The 15404-nt window shown below is 54.1% G+C and overlaps 5 protein-coding genes across 5 annotated transcripts; 1 reads left to right on the plus strand and 4 right to left on the minus strand.

The window, feature by feature from the left end:
- Positions 1–49: 49 nt before the first annotated feature.
- ATEG_05847 (putative checkpoint protein kinase (SldA)) lies at positions 50–3891 on the minus strand (the record flags this gene model as incomplete). The annotated part of the gene is made up of 4 exons (XM_001215025.1): positions 50–1988; positions 2050–2314; positions 2368–2803; positions 2908–3891. The coding sequence occupies 4 exons, from the start codon at positions 3889–3891 to the stop codon at positions 50–52; spliced, it is 3624 nt and encodes a 1207-aa protein (XP_001215025.1).
- A 743-nt stretch (positions 3892–4634) lies between these two features.
- On the plus strand, positions 4635–6106 carry ATEG_05848 (DNA-(apurinic or apyrimidinic site) lyase APN1; the record flags this gene model as incomplete). Its single annotated transcript, XM_001215026.1, has 4 exons — positions 4635–4669; positions 4793–4969; positions 5016–5150; positions 5212–6106. The coding sequence occupies 4 exons, from the start codon at positions 4635–4637 to the stop codon at positions 6104–6106; spliced, it is 1242 nt and encodes a 413-aa protein (XP_001215026.1).
- Positions 6107–6675: 569 nt separating this feature from the next.
- ATEG_05849 (putative nucleotide-sugar transporter) lies at positions 6676–8564 on the minus strand (the record flags this gene model as incomplete). Its single annotated transcript, XM_001215027.1, has 2 exons — positions 6676–8043; positions 8109–8564. 2 exons carry the CDS (start codon positions 8562–8564, stop codon positions 6676–6678), a joined length of 1824 nt encoding a protein of 607 aa, XP_001215027.1.
- Positions 8565–10715: 2151 nt separating this feature from the next.
- ATEG_05850 (anticodon-binding domain-containing protein) lies at positions 10716–11565 on the minus strand (the record flags this gene model as incomplete). Its single annotated transcript, XM_001215028.1, has 3 exons — positions 10716–10862; positions 10945–11431; positions 11510–11565. The coding sequence occupies 3 exons, from the start codon at positions 11563–11565 to the stop codon at positions 10716–10718; spliced, it is 690 nt and encodes a 229-aa protein (XP_001215028.1).
- An 866-nt stretch (positions 11566–12431) lies between these two features.
- ATEG_05851 (NADP(+)-dependent, decarboxylating phosphogluconate dehydrogenase) lies at positions 12432–13985 on the minus strand (the record flags this gene model as incomplete). Its single annotated transcript, XM_001215029.1, has 3 exons — positions 12432–13301; positions 13364–13815; positions 13880–13985. The coding sequence occupies 3 exons, from the start codon at positions 13983–13985 to the stop codon at positions 12432–12434; spliced, it is 1428 nt and encodes a 475-aa protein (XP_001215029.1).
- Positions 13986–15404: the final 1419 nt, after the last annotated feature.

Below are 15404 nucleotides of genomic sequence, written 5' to 3' on the forward strand. Positions count from 1 at the left end.
ACATCGTAAGGCAGAATGAAACAGACTCAGAGACCCGGAATATCTCCCTTCAATGCTTCTCCAGCTTCCTCTTCTTATCAACAAGAATGGCCTCCAACTTGCGGATCTGATGACCAAGGCCTTTCTTCTCAGCATTCGCCAGCAGCCACGACTCCATCTTCTCCCGCACGTATCTCATGGAGTTCAACACTGGAAGGACGGTTGGGACTTTGGCGTTCTCATCCAACAGGGCCGCTGCAGGGTTACCTCCTTCGCATTCCATCTGGACCCATCGGTCGGCCCCCGGATTCAAGAGAAGATCAAAAGCATCATTCCAGATCTCGCGCTCCCAGTACCGCTTTAGGGTCTCGCGAATCCGGTATGTTCTCGTGCTGGAAGACCCAACCATACCATCAGCAGCACCCTCGCTGCGACGCATAGGAGAAGACTCGATATACTTTCCGAAAAGCATAATGTGCACGATGCCCGCAAGGCCGTAAAGATCAATCTGATGGGTCCATGGGCGCATCTCCTGGATCTCGTTGCATTCGTGTTTGCTAATCTCCCAGTCTGCAATGAACTGGACTGTGGGCTGGAAAGCGCGCATATCAATAGCTCGGCCGAAATCAATGAGACACAGTCCCTTGCTGTGCCATCCGTGCGACCCGCGAGGGGAGTAGTGGGATTCGCGGGCATCCGATTCCTCCGAGGGGCTGAAAGGTGTACTTAGCTTGTCGAATCGGACAAGACAGTTGTCGGCCTTGAGATCACCGTGCAGGATGCCGCAGGCGTGAAGGGCTTCGACAGTTCGGAACAATTCCACTGTGAAAAACATGGCAAGGACTTCGCCAATTCCTCCCTCGCCATTATTGTTCGCCATGGTCGGCTCATTACGGACAAGGTTGACCAGATCGAGCAGTGTTCCCTGCCCGCGATAATCTTCGACAAGGACAGTTTCCTTTTCGAAGATATGGAGTTCATGAGCGCGAATGATACTTTCGGTGACACGGGACAGCTCCGCGTTACGGCTCAGACGCTGGTGTGCGATCTGGATCATATAGAACTCCCAAGGATTTGGTGGGCCTACTTCAAGCTTGATCGCTTCAAAGCCATAACGGCGGGTGGTCACCATGTCACTGACAGGGCTGGATTCTTTGCTGTCGCCATCGACGGACGCTGTCTCCGAGTCAGATATATGGTTATCAAGACTCTCGGCAAGGTAGACAGGAGCATATGCACCGGCACCGAGCTCTCGTCTGATGATGTAGCTCCGCGCTGCACCTGGGAGGTCGAGGACGGGTATGTCAAACGATTCCTCATTACCGCTTTTGAGACGCCTCGCATATGACTTCATGAATTTCTGAATGTCGTGGGCGTAATGAGTCTCAACGTCTGCATGGTCACGGTACCCAGGAAGCGACGTAAACTCCGACCCCACTGCCTCAAGGATTGCCTTTCGGATTCCCCTATCTGTAGGATTGCATTGACTATCCAGAATGACTGGTCCCTGGTGAGGCTCTTCAGAGAGAGGTGTAAATCTAGGGATCAACCCAGCTTTCTTCGCCGTGGGACTGAGTGCCACGTCTTCCGGCAAATTGACGGTGTTGTCAGAGGCGTGGGGCGTTTTGGCCATGAACGGAGAAGAGAGTAGACTTCCCATCTGAGGTATCTGCGGCGTTCTGTTGCCCTGCGCAGGTTTGGATGGAGTTTTCGCGTTGTACAGTGCGCTTCTCGCCGCGGTCATCGAGGCAAGCGAGTACTCGGTCTGCTCCACGATAGGCGTCATGAAGGGCAGACGATTTTGGGCGACAAGTGCGGGATCACGGTACGGGCCACAGGGTGGATTGTAGTCTTCAGGCATCTCCGGGATGAACCGCTGTCGCTGGTGTTTCCCAGGCGAAGGGAATTGGTCGTGACTTTCGGTTTCATCGTCGGCGTCTTGAAACACTGTCGATTGTGTTATATCGGCACCTTGTGAATACGGGAGGGCCCGATTCAGTAACGTCGCCCTCAGTGAACTGCGTCCATTCACCATCTACCACACTTTCGGCCCTCGTGTGATCGTCAAACCCCTTGTGGAATGTGGTGGTTTCATCATCGCCGAAGTCACTCGACGCCGCCGACAGGTGTCCTGTCACCGTGCTCTCGCCCGCACTGGTGTAATCATCGTCATCGAAATCACTGCTTTCGGCATTCTCCGTCTCTGCCTTCAGTGGCTGGTTGAAGATGCTGTAAATTTCGTCCGTGGCGGCGCGGGTGTGGATGGTCATTGTTGGCTCTGCTGTACTTTTACGGCGAATTTTGCCTCCCGTGGGAGAATCAAACTTCATTTTGACTGTTTTCCAATCAGCTTATCCATACGCCGCACTGCGATGGGAGATGTAGTACCTGTTTGTGTTTCACCTCGGACTTCGCGGAGCTTCAGCTTCTTCACCTTGCCAGATTTGCCCTCTAGGCCGTCGGAGCTGGTGCTTTGGTGTGATTCCGGTCCATCTGCATCTCTGACGGTCAATTTTTGCTTGAACTCCTTCGGCAGCTTTTCTGCTAGAACATGTTCAACAGCATTCTCGTTTCCAGATATCTGCTTAAGAGGTTCCTTGGCTTGCCGCCAGTTCTTCTGCATCCAACCACGACTGATGGCCCTTAATTCCTCAAAGCTGACCTCATGGGCTGGGTTCGAATACTCGGGGTATACAGAGTCGAGATTGACGAAGACACGCTCACGTCTTCCAGTACGAGGGTTTACTGCCTCTCTGACACGATGCTCGGGAACAGGTTTCGGTTGAGTTGACTCATTCTCTTGAATGTTTGAATTGGAATTTGACTGGATACATGAATCGTAAACCAACCCGGTTTATGCCACCAATTAGTCCTGTGATCGTAAATATATGGAAGATCAAAACAGCAAAGGAAGAAACATGGACTCACCTCATCCCGAAAAATCGTCATCTTCTGCACCGGCGCGGGCTTCTTCCCGGCCTTTAGTGTCTCTCCCACCCATGGCTTGGCTTCTACCTTGTTCTCCTTCCGTCGCTCGTGTAATGAACCGATGCTATCCCACCCCTTCGACTGACCAGAAACAGCAGGCTGGCTCTCCGCCGAGTCGGCATCCGAGAAGATCGCCATTTTTGGCTTACCCGATTTAGTCTTGGGTGCGGCCGTAGGGGCAGGACCAGATCGCTGGGCCTGGGTGTCGGTCGTCGCGCTCGCGAAAGGATCGACCTTGGCGGCCAGCGCGGGACGCACAACAGGCAACGCAGGGGATGAGGGGCCAGTATCCTGCGAGCGTTGTTCGTATCGCTGCTGGAATTCACTGTATTTGCGGACAAGGCGCTCGGCCGGTCGTGCCTCGCGGTCCATTCCAAGTCGGTATACCTCATCAGCCTGATTCCACCGTCCCGCGCCTTCTAACCAGGCAGCGAACTCTTCGTAGTACAGGGCAAGACCCTCGCCAATGTGATGACGCGCAAGGAACGCGAACGTCTCTCGTGGCGAATCCGAAAACAAACGAATATAGTGTAGCCATAGTCGCAGGTAGCGGGGGTCATTTTTGTAGTGCGGAGACGAGAGGAATGCTCTCACGGCTCGTTCCAACAGGGGAAGGAGACCTGACTCTGGCGTGGCCTGAGTCGATGGGTATGCGTTTAGTGTCCATTTTACGTATCGGTCGTAGATGTCCAGAGGGTCATCGGACTCCGCAATCGCTTGTAACTCTGCTTCGTACTCTTGTTTTATCGCATCGTTCAGTGTTCGTGTATCGTTTGGCGAGGGTGTTGCCAGAATGTCCTTTGGGTCTTTGGGAGAAAATATGCGCGCGAGTTCCTTTGCCGATCGTCCACCGGGCAGGGACTGGATGTTTTCCTTCTGGTTCTCGATGATATCGAAGTTGATGAGGTCTTCGTTGGCCGCCATGGCGGCTAGGGGTCACGAAATGGCGTCTGAAATGGATATTATAAGTGATTGATCGATGTGTATGACTGAATCTGCTGCTTGGTTAGTCGTCCGAGTCGGAAGGTGTCGAAGATGGCGGTGGTCGTGGAACGGGGGAAGTTGAGGGAAGTCGAGTTTCTTTTTTCGTCGGTTTATCGATAAACATGGGAAGGTGGTTGCCGCGGCAATGAGTCACGTGGTACTTCTAGCTGGCTAGTCCGAATGTGGTAATATAGCTCCCGCGCTTCACGACGCGCTACATGCACATCAGTTCTGCATCCTCTGGGAATCGTCAACGAAGTCAACTTTTTTCGCTTCTTTGAATCCCAGGATCTCCCATTTGGGTCTTTCCCCCACCTCAGCAAATAATACGTCCCGACTCAACCCAAATTGCTATGCCGCCTCGTGGATCACGCAAGAGAACGTCGGATGCTGTCTCTGCAGAAATCAGCAGTCCAGGGAATCAGAAACGAAAGGTCGATCAAAAGGCCGATCCGGCCTCACCAGTACGGAGATCTAAACGCGTCAAGTCGACAGACGAGCTTCGTGATACCGGAGCCGACACAGGTTCTATCGCTATCAAGGCGGAAATTGAAGAAACCGAAGTATCTATCGAAGCCGCGAGTAACGGAGCCGGTATAAAAACCGAGGAGGCAGACGAAACCCCAGTCACCAAAAGGAAAGCGACAAAGCGCAAGACCAAGAAGGAAAAGGAAGCAGATCTCATGCCGCTGAGGGTCAGAACACAAGGACTGCGCATGTGCGTTGGTGCTCATGTCAGTGCAGCAAAAGGTTCGACACACTCTACATCGCTTGCTTTATAGACCTCTGACATGCACAGGCGTCTTCAATGCTATCCACAACAGCATGCACATTGGGTTAGTTATCCCACTCAGTCCTCGTGCCCCTCGCAAACGATCAATATTAATGTCTTTACCAGCGGTAACGCCTTCGCCTTGTTCCTCAAATCACAGAGAAAATGGGACAACCCAGCTCTGCAAGACGACCACAGAGATAACTTCCGGAATCTCTGCATAGAGCACCAATACGACGGCGCCAAGTAAGTCTCACCTACAACCAAACCAGCCCACCCGCTGACCGTGCAGACACATCCTCCCGCACGGCTCATACCTCGTCAACCTTGCCCAAGAAGACAAGGCCAAAGCAAAACAAGCCTACGATGCCTTCCTCGACGACCTTCGCCGCTGCGAAGCTCTCGGCATCAAACTCTACAACTTCCAGTAAGCCTACCTCATCTCCACCCCTCAGTAGACACCCCTCAGACCAAACTAACACCCCCAGCCCCGGAAGCGCCAACCAAAGCCCCCTCCCAGAAGCGCTCTCCCGCCTCGCCAAGGCGCTCACCAACGCGCTCGCCGCAACAACCACCGTAACCCCCGTCCTCGAAACCATGTGCGGCCACGGCACGACGATCGGCGGCTACCTCCCCGAATTCCGGGACCTCCTCGCGCTGATCCCGCGCGAGTACCACTCGCGGATCGGGATCTGCATCGACACCTGCCACAGCTTCGCGGCCGGCTACGACCTCGTCAGCCCGGCCGGCTTCCGCGCCTTCATGCAGGAATTCGACGACGTGATCGGCCTGCAGTACCTGCGCGCGCTGCACCTGAACGACTCGAAAGCGCCGCGCGGCAGCCGCCGCGACCTGCACGCAAACATTGGCACGGGCTTTCTGGGACTCCGGGCGTTCCACAACATTATGAACGAGCCGCGCTTCGAGGGGCTACCGATGATCCTGGAGACGCCTATTGACCGCCCCGTGTCGGAGGTGTCCAAGGATGAGGAGAGCGGGAGCGAGGACTCCGACGTGAAGCCGAAGAAGACCAAGAAAAAGCAGGCGAAGCGGCCGGCCGCCGCGAAGACGCAGACCGTGCCTGATCCGTCGGTGTGGGCGCGCGAGATCGAGCTCCTGGAGTCGCTGATTGGGATGGATCCAGAGAGTGCGGAGTTCCGCGCCCTCGAAGCGAAGCTGTCTGAGGAAGGCAGGGAGTCGCGCGAGAAACACCAGGAGCAGTATGAGCGGAAGTTGGAGGCGGAAGAGAAAAAGAAGGCGAAAGGTCCTACGAAGAAACAGAAGACGCTGGTGGAGGTGATGAACGGCTCTGCGGGGAAGGAAAAAGTAGGCAAGAAAGCGGCGGACTACGACAGTGAAGATGAAGGATGTCAGAGTTGTTGAGTTCTTGACGATTGTATAAAATGATAAGCTGGGTTCGGTGATACCCCGATAATGAGCAGAAAATAATTCGCGCAGCTGTCTCTACATAATGTATTGTCCCTCATCGTGAGACTCGTTTACTTCGGCCAACAGACTCAGTTCAATCCAAATGGGTATTCTGTGTAATGTTTTAAACAATCAAGGCTAAGATGCAAATGCGCCTCCGACCCCGGATCAGCGAGATGGACAACATGGTATCACATAAGAATCACTGTCTATACAGGACATCGTCTCCCAAAATATGTGCGGGGGCCGTCATGCACTTCGAACACATTGGCAACGATCACAGCTATAAGATGAACAAGAAAACATAGAAGTGGCAGCGCGCTGAGACTATACTCAAACATCTGATGGCGCGCCTCTTGGGCGTTTCACATTGGGAAAAAGGGGTATCAGGCCCAGCTCCGAGATAGTATCGGAATGCTAGGATAACGAAGACAGGGGATATACCGCCCTGGTAGCGTCCAGCACAAAACCATAAAAAGGAAAAAAGGGAAAGTATACCCACGCAAATAGCTTGGGAAGTTGGGTTAACGACCAACAGGTGGAGACAGCCTCTCCGGTGATGATTGCAAATGATTTCCAGGGCTCGGGCCGCGACCCGCTGCTTGAAGCTCAGCTTCACCGGAGAACACGATAGGAGGAGCGGATCTCAGGGGGGAGGGTCCGGACGCCCGAGGAGAAAACGGCCGGCTTTCGCTGTCGCTCAAGTTGGCAGTGGATATCTTGAGCCCATGAGTACTGCTGCTTGCGCCGCTCGCACGAACCCGGAATGACCGGTGACCACCTTCAGTCAAATCGTCCGCAGGCGTAATATTGACGTTGTCCTCTGCGTCGGGTGAATGCACCATCCTTGTTTCTGGGCTGGAAACGTGATGGTAGCCTCCACGCTCGCCGGGGCGATACGTGTCCTCACTGTCCGAGTCAAGATCAGGGCTTCCCTCCCACGAGGCCTGTTGAGCGTCGGAGCGCATTTTGGAGATCTTCATGTAATTGTAGGAAGCAATGCTGCTGATGGTGATAAACAAGCCCGCAATGTTGATTAGGGTGAGCTGATCATGGAAGACCACACCGGCCGCACTGATTGTGACCACCTCTTTAAAGATGCCGCAGATGCTAAGTGTGACGACGGAAGAACGCTTGAGCAGGGCGAATTCGGATGCAATCATGCAGAATGCCAGGATGCCAGGGAAAATGAGAAGGAACACGGCAAACATGCCTCCATGAGCGTCAGTTAGGGCGATGAACCCAGTGACGATTTGGGAGGGGCCTTCCACGGCCATGGCGATGACGATCAGAGAGATGAACATGACGGGCGTGAGAAAGAACAGGGTCGAGAAAGGGTTGGCGGTGGCCGGGTGCCGGAGAAGCAGGATCTGTGTGAGACCCCATCGGAACCCCGAAAAGAAGGCGGACGCAATCACCAGGACAAAACCCACCGCGTTGAAAGCGGTCTCTCCTGCAACCATCATGACGACACCAATTGTCATCGTGGCAATGATGATGATCAGCTTGACAGACGGGGTTTCGAGGCGGAACAGAAAGGCGAAGAGGAGAACGAAGGCGAGAGCGGAGGATTTGCACATGGTTAAGAAAGTGAGTGAGATGAATTTCAACGACATGTTGCCGAGACCGATATCCAAGGAGGTTGCCGCACCACAGGGCACTAAACGAGTAAAGTAAAAGACCTTGGTGAGCACCGGTCTGGATTCCAAGGTATCATCGTCCCTCGTCGGGGAGCCGCATGGCGACGCGACGGGAAGGGACCTCGGACGGAGGGACGGTATGAAGTAGAGGATGATGGAGGCGAGAGTGAACTGGACTAGCATATGCAAGCTGGTAGTGAACAGAGGGAACGGGAAAACGACCTCATCTTCGGAGAACATCCATTTGTTGTACTGTAGGGAGGGTGCAAGTCAGCCACGTTGGTTCGATTGACAAGGGGGGAGAACGGGAGACCTACAATCGAGATGGCGAGCGAAAAGAAATACCACAGCAAGATGAGACCGAGATTCACGAGCAGTCGCCGCATGACATTTCGATCTGCCAGTCCCATGGACAAGAAGTCGCGAGACGCCTTCACATCGGCGATGCGGGCATCCAACTGTCTGCGTTGTTGTCTTCTCCGTCGTCGTCTCTGCCGTCTCTGTTTGGCCGTGAGCCCGGTTTCTTCGTCATCATTCAGGTCGTCATCCGAGTCTATGAAATCCATCTCGACGCTTTCCGCAATTGAGGAGAGATCAGAGACATCCGCGTCCTCGGCGGCCTTTTGTTCTTCCCGTCGATGGGTAGCACTGTCGCTGACAGACCTCGGATTCTCATCCCTTTGGTCGATGGACACTGATTGGGACGGGCCTCCCGTGGCTGTCAGCACGGAACTGCGCCGTCGATGGTGGTTCCCGGACGGCGATAGACCCATGCTGAGCGGATAGAGAGGTTGGAAGGTAGGATAGGGAGGAAAGGTAGGAAAGTCAGAAAGAAGGATTCGCTAGAAGAGAAAGGGCTCCATCAGCGGTCAATCACGGTGAAAATGGCTCCCAAAACAACAATTCGCCGTCTGAAGGGGCGGTCGGTCGGTCGTCGTGAGCGACGGTGGTGACGGAGAATGCGTGATTGGAGACGGGGTCAGATGGGACGAAAGGATCGAAAAATAGCGGAGTCGGTGGATAGGTCGGACAGGAGGAATTGCAAGAAGGAGATAGGAAGACAGGAAATTTCAGGATGAAGGGAACCGGACGTGGCGCGGGGGAGGATGCAAGGGCGCAGGATGCAAGAAGCAGTAGCAGCAGCAGCAGGAGAAGCAAGTCAGAGGGAGCTCACACGGAGCTAAGGAGTGGAATGGACTCGAGAGAAACAAGGCAAGACAGCTAGGAAAGACGATACGATAAAGGAAAGAAATCAGCCAAGACAGGCGGGAGAGATTGGAATAGAGAAGTAAAGGTCCACGATCAAGACAGATGGAGAGAAACGAGACGAGAGGAGGAGGAAGAAGTGGAAGTGGAAGTGGAAAACAGAGGAGAGGGAGAGAAGGGACTAGACCCGGTTGAGGCGGAGTGGAGGAGAGAGAGTCACAAGTCACTCCTTCATCATCAGTCATCATCATATCCTCCTTCATCTAACTATGCATTTGAATGACCAACAATCCACAATCCACTTTTAGTCATAAGAATAACAGACTGACCAGACTGTCAACGAAATGAATGAAATCATAACTAAGACAGTACCACCCAAGTCCACCTCCCTGTAACACGACGGTCCTCTCCAGCGGGGATTCGATGCCTAATTCTACTGAATCTAGTTAATATATTAATATCAAACCAGGGCCAACCACGGCTTTCCGGACGATCCGGGGTCGACGAGATTTCCCTCGTCTTTAATTCTCCCTCCGATTGCTGATCCCATGCACCATCAACCGGGGGTGGTTTGGCTGGTCGGATCGATAATCATCTGCTGTATATCCTATCGCATCTCCAGCCCCTTCTCCTTTCTCCTCCCTTTTCTTCCTTCATTTCTTTCTCGTCAGATATCCCGTCCCAACCCACCCATCCACCGGTCCCATAAGGCCCCAAAAGGGGGGGCTGAGGCACCGAAGCCTCACACCGACTCTTGGCAATTAGACCACTTCGATCTTTAGCGATCTTTTAGTCTTTGCGACTAAATGAGGGGGGACCCTCGCTTTGTCCGCCCCGTGATTCGTCCCAGCCCGGACCCTCTGCGCCTCCGAGCATATGATAGGTTTGGTCTCCCGTGGCGGGTGCAAAGAATAGTTGAATGGCGTTCTGCAGGAGATATTGCTGCCCAGGGCCCCAGATCAGATCAGACCTGCTGAGGACCCAGCAGCAGCGGGTCAGGACGGACGTTAGTCATGGCGGGGATGGGATTCCAGGCATCCAGGTTCCGAGCTACAGCTTGACCGACTCTTTGCGGTGGGCTGCGTTTCGGCAGAGGGCTTGTTCGTGTCATGTGCCTGGTATTACTAGTCTTATTCTCGCGTGAGCTGCCCCATTCCCCCGTCGGTGGGGTCGTATAGTTAGTTAGAGCCCTCATATGCACATACATAGACTTTGTGTGGCTCATGCGCCGGGAAGTTTGTAGATGTTGGAGTTGGGATGAGGGACCACAGGTTCGCTGTTTGTGCTGTGCTGCATGTGATATCGTCGGTTGGATCCGCAGCGACCAGCATGGGGCTGAGATCCTTCTTATATCAAGGTAGAAACTAGAGACGGATCTAGACCGCTGGTCCTGCGCAGAGTCAAGACTGCATGGGTCACACACCAACATCCGGTTCATTAGGATTGTATGACAGGCATTGTTCCTCATGTCCGTATTCCAGCTCCCTTCAGAATACCTAACTATTCTTCCAAATAAGAAACAACGTCCCGAGTAGCTCCCAGCCTCCCCTTACCGTCTATAGAATACCGGCCCCAATTCATAATCCATGGGTTCAATTCTTGTTTCGGTTTTCTAGAGGGACCTGTGGTCCTCTCAAAGTGTTCTCAGCTGCTCATCCCACATCATACCCATGATAGCAAACCAATCCATCAGACAGACCAACAACAGCTCTAATCATTCAACCCCCCTTCCTCTGTCCTGCCGCTCCCGGTCCCGGGCTGGGATTATTCGCAGTCGACGCTCGGTTATCCTTCGGGGCGCCCGACGGCCGCGAAAAGGCGGCGCTGGCATTCCGTAGCTCAATCTTCTGGCGTTCCATCTCAAGCTGCACGCATTCCGATCCATTAGCCTGTGTCCCGACCACATAAATCCCATCCGAGAAAAAAAAAAATTATCCGTATACGTACCACCTTGCGCACGCGGAGAAGTGCCGCAGTGTCACCCGCTACCAAGGGCCGACAGTCATCCGGACGGTAAGGCGCAGCGATGCTCACCGCATCCGCCACGACAATGTTGGTGCCATCCCATCGAACGGGCATCGTACGACTGATCGCATCGAAGATATCCTGCGCCTCGCGTGTGACGCCTTTCCCGCGGCGCGCCTCGTTCTCGTGTAACTTGCCAATGGCCGTGGCCTCACGGTTCTTCAACGCACGGATGTCGAGCGCGTGGACGGACGGGACTGCATCCGAGAAGGACGGACCGTCCGCGGCGGTGGACGGCGGAGCAAGGGAGAGAAGCTGGAACGATTGTATCCGCGACACGGGGAAGATGTGATAGTCCGCTTGCGCCTGCTTAGGGTCGGCGGTGTTGATGGCAACGAGGTTCGTGATCGGATCGGCTGTGAAGAGGGTGCCTTCGATTGTGGATTGCTGAGCTGTGGTTATCCGCACCCTAGTCGTTTGAGAAGCAGATGTCAGCACTGCGTCGGCCTAACGCCAATTCCATAGCATTGAAGGGCAAGTTGCTTACCGGGCGCCAATTGCCCCGCTCAGCGCAACTTCTAGAGGTACCATAGCTCCCGCCATTCCCTGCTTTGGTGTTCTCGCTCGGGGTTGGCGTTTATTATCGGCCATCCGATGGTGGCTTCTGAATTATTGTAGAGCCGGAGACCTGACCCAATTCAAAGATACGTCAGGCTGGCGGCAATGCAACGGTGCGGTACGATCGATGAACACCAAGCAGTCCTGTCCTTTGCGTGCCACCTGTTTAAGCAGTCGAAAGGAGACAACGCGATCAGCCGGTGACGGATTCCGCTGTATTCACTGTTCGCAAGACGACAGCGGAAAACGAGCCGAATCAAGCTAGAGTTGGATGGGGAGCTTGGTTGGGCAAAGGAGCGACAGGCGGCCAGACAAGGAGGGGCACCAGAGGCAAATGGACGTCGGGCGACAGCTGACGCAGTCAGAAACACGAAGAGCGACTCCGACCACCGATATGAGAATGAGAAAGGGGCGGGGAGGGTGACAGGGAAAAGGGTAGATAGAGTGAGGAGAAAAGATGTCTCTGGGGCGAAGTTGGATGTTACACTGGCGGGCGATGGAGGAGGCCCAGCCCGATCCAGCTTAGCCCTTCGATCGACACGACACACGACACACGACACACGGCACTCCCGCATCCTCCATCCCTTAAGCTGCAGACTAGCTACGGAGTAAGGTATGTCGACAATTCTGGCTTACGAATTTTTTATTAACCACAAACCAATCGTTTCATTCCATAAACTTCATTTCCATGAGAATAACGCGAAACATATCATCTAAATACAGAGGATTACATCCCTTTTGAACCTTTTTTTTAACGGTCGTCATGTTTCTATATGCTCAGGAGAACTCACTCTCCCATCACCCTTTCAGGCTTAGGCTCCACGTCCAGCGTAGCGATGTGATGTCCTCGTTTAGGCCGAGTAGGTCGAAGCGGACACCTCACCACCACGTCCAGTCCAGTTCACGTGGATATCCTTGTCGACAGGGTACTTGTCGCTGGCGAACTCAGGCTTGATACGGAAGGTGTGGGCACCGAAGTAGTCACGCTGGGCCTGCAGCAGGTTGGCGGGGAGGTCCTGGGTGCGGTAACCGTCGTAGAAGCTCAGAGCAGTGCTGAAAGCGGGCAGAGGGATACCCCAGAGAGCACCCTTGCTGACGACGTTTCTCCAGCCCTTCTGGGCGTTGTGGATGGCCTTGTTGAAGAAGTCGTCGAAGAGAAGGTTCTCGAGGTCAGGGTTGTTACGGTAGGCGTTGGTGATGTCCTTCAGGAAGACGGAGCGGATAATGCAGCCACCACGCCACATGAGGGCGATGGAGGGCTTGTTCAGCTTCCAGCCGTACTCCTTAGCGGCCTCCTGGATGAGCATGAAGCCCTGGGCGTAGGAGATGATCTTGGAGGCGTAGAGAGCCTGCTCCAGGTCGTCGATGAAAGCCTGCTTGTCACCGGAGAACTCAGGAGTAGGGCCGTTCAGGAGCTTGCTGGCACGGACACGCTCGGTCTTGATGGCAGAGAGGCAACGAGCGAACACGGACTCGCCGATCAGAGTGACGGGCATGCCCAGGTCAAGGGCGTTGACGGCAGTCCACTTGCCAGTACCCTTCTGGCCAGCCTTGTCGAGGATCTTCTCAACGAGAGGAGTGCCGTCGTCGTCGTTGAACTTGAGGACGTCGCGGGTGATCTCGATCAGGAAGGAGTCCAGGACACCAGTGTTCCACTTCTCGAAGACCTTGGCGATCTCAGGGACAGGCAGGCCCATACCACGCTTCATGATGTCATAAGCCTAGTTGCGTGTCAGCATATCCAGACGTTTGCATTCTGTCCAAAAAGCACCCCACTACTCACCTCACAAATCAGCTGCATGTCACCGTACTCAATACCGTTGTGGACCATCTTGACGAAGTGGCCGGCACCCTCATCACCGACCCAATCGCAGCAAGCCTCACCGTCGCTCTTGGCGGCGATGCTCTGGAAGATGTCCTTGATGTGGGGCCAGGCGGCCTCGTTACCACCGGGCATGAGGGAGGGACCGTAGCGGGCACCCTCCTCACCACCGGAGACACCGCTGCCGACGAAGTTGATGCCCTTCTCGGCGAGGTATCTGGTGCGGCGGTTGCTATCGGGGAAGTGGGAGTTACCACCGTCGATGATGATATCACCCTTCTCAAGGAAGGGCAGGAGAGCCTCGATGAAGTCGTCGACGGGCTTGCCAGCCATGACGAGGAGCATGACACGACGAGGGCGCTTCAGCTTGGAGCAGAACTCCTGCACGGAGTGAGCACCAACGATGGGCTTGCCTGGAGCGGGTTAGTTTTGCGCCTCACGGTGCCATTGCGCTGACTGAGAGATGGTGAAGCTCACCCTTGGCCTCATTGTTCAGGAAACGGTCCACCTTGGAGGTGGTACGGTTGTAGGCGCAGACGGTGAAACCGTGGTCGGCAGCGTTCAGGATCAGGTTCTGACCCATGACGGCCAGACCGATCAGACCGAAGTCAGCACTAGGCAAAGGACGCGCCGGAGCGCCGACATTGATGCCGGCCAAACGGGCGCTTCAGTCAGTTGCCAATTCTGTCAACAAGGGTGGAATCATGGGCTGAGACACGGGAGAGCGGTAGGTGATTTTATGCGGGCAGAAGGTGTAGAAGGGTGGTAGGTGTTATGACGTTATGAGATGAGGGGCACCCCGCGATGGTGCTTGTCGAGAGACCAGCTTGAGTTCCAAAGCCTGGATGTCCGTCGCAAATCGATTGACCGAGAAGCGAGTCTCATAATCGCCGATGCATCCAAAATGCATCAAACCTGATGATATGGGATATGGGGTAGGTGAAGAGACGGTAGAATGATAGAGCACTTACACAGCTTGGTCGGCCATGATGTCAGGTGGGGTAATTAGTCGAGATGTGAAAGGATGTAAAGAGGATATGGATATGCCCAGCAGAAAGCTGTCCCAAGGATTAGAGAATGGGGGAGGGAGATGACGAGGTTATATCTGGAGAGGGAAGAAAGAAGGAGAAGAAGAGAAAGGAAGAAGAGAAGAAGAAGAAGAAGATGTCAACCATCCGACTCTGGCACGGCTTACGGAGCAACCCTTCCGTCATGGTGGGACGAAAGACGGCGGGGCAACCACCCAAAAAAAAGAGAGCTAGGGGAGCAGAGTCGTCCGGTGAGGGTGGAATCCCACGGATGCTTCAAGGACCAGCCCAGCGATGGGATTATAGAATCAGAATCGCTACGGAGCTGTCATGCATTGTTCTGCTCTCATCAACAGTTGAACTATCTCTACTCATGTGCTACATGAACCTATTCAGAGTGCAGATGTGTCCTGTACGAACATGGCCGATGACAGCGTCATGCATTCCTCGGAGATGACGGAGGACGCTGCGCTGCAAGCTGGCCGGATGGCGGGGCACCCATGGAGGGGCTCGATAAAAAATATCCCTTGGCTTGAAGCGTGTTCGGTGAGGCAGATTCGGGCATGGATCCTCCACCAGGGGAGTTATGCCTCTGTGGAATCCCACGCATTCGGGTGATTCTGGACCTGGAATGACTGGATCTGATTACATTATGATTGTTTTATCACTTGATCATTGTCCTTCTGCTGCTCTTGTTCTTGACCCCTCCGGATTTTAGTCGGATCGGGGAGATAGACTCCGATCTCGCAATCCATAGTTGAAAAGATAGAGAGATTGCCAGTCCACGTACTATAACACTCAGGCAACTTCATCGCCGCGGAGAAATTTCCTCCATTAATAGAAATAGACTGACCGGCCGGCTTGGGTCACTATCACAAGAAAAAGGAAAATTATCCTGCAGATGGAAATGCCCAGCTAATTCTAGGGTTATTCAGCCGGTTACTGCTCTGCCCAAAGCGGTTTAGGGTGGGGGT

The sequence above is a fragment of the Aspergillus terreus genome, genomic scaffold, assembly GCF_000149615.1.
Source record: "Aspergillus terreus NIH2624 scaffold_8 genomic scaffold, whole genome shotgun sequence".
NCBI lineage: Eukaryota > Fungi > Ascomycota > Eurotiomycetes > Eurotiales > Aspergillaceae > Aspergillus > Aspergillus terreus.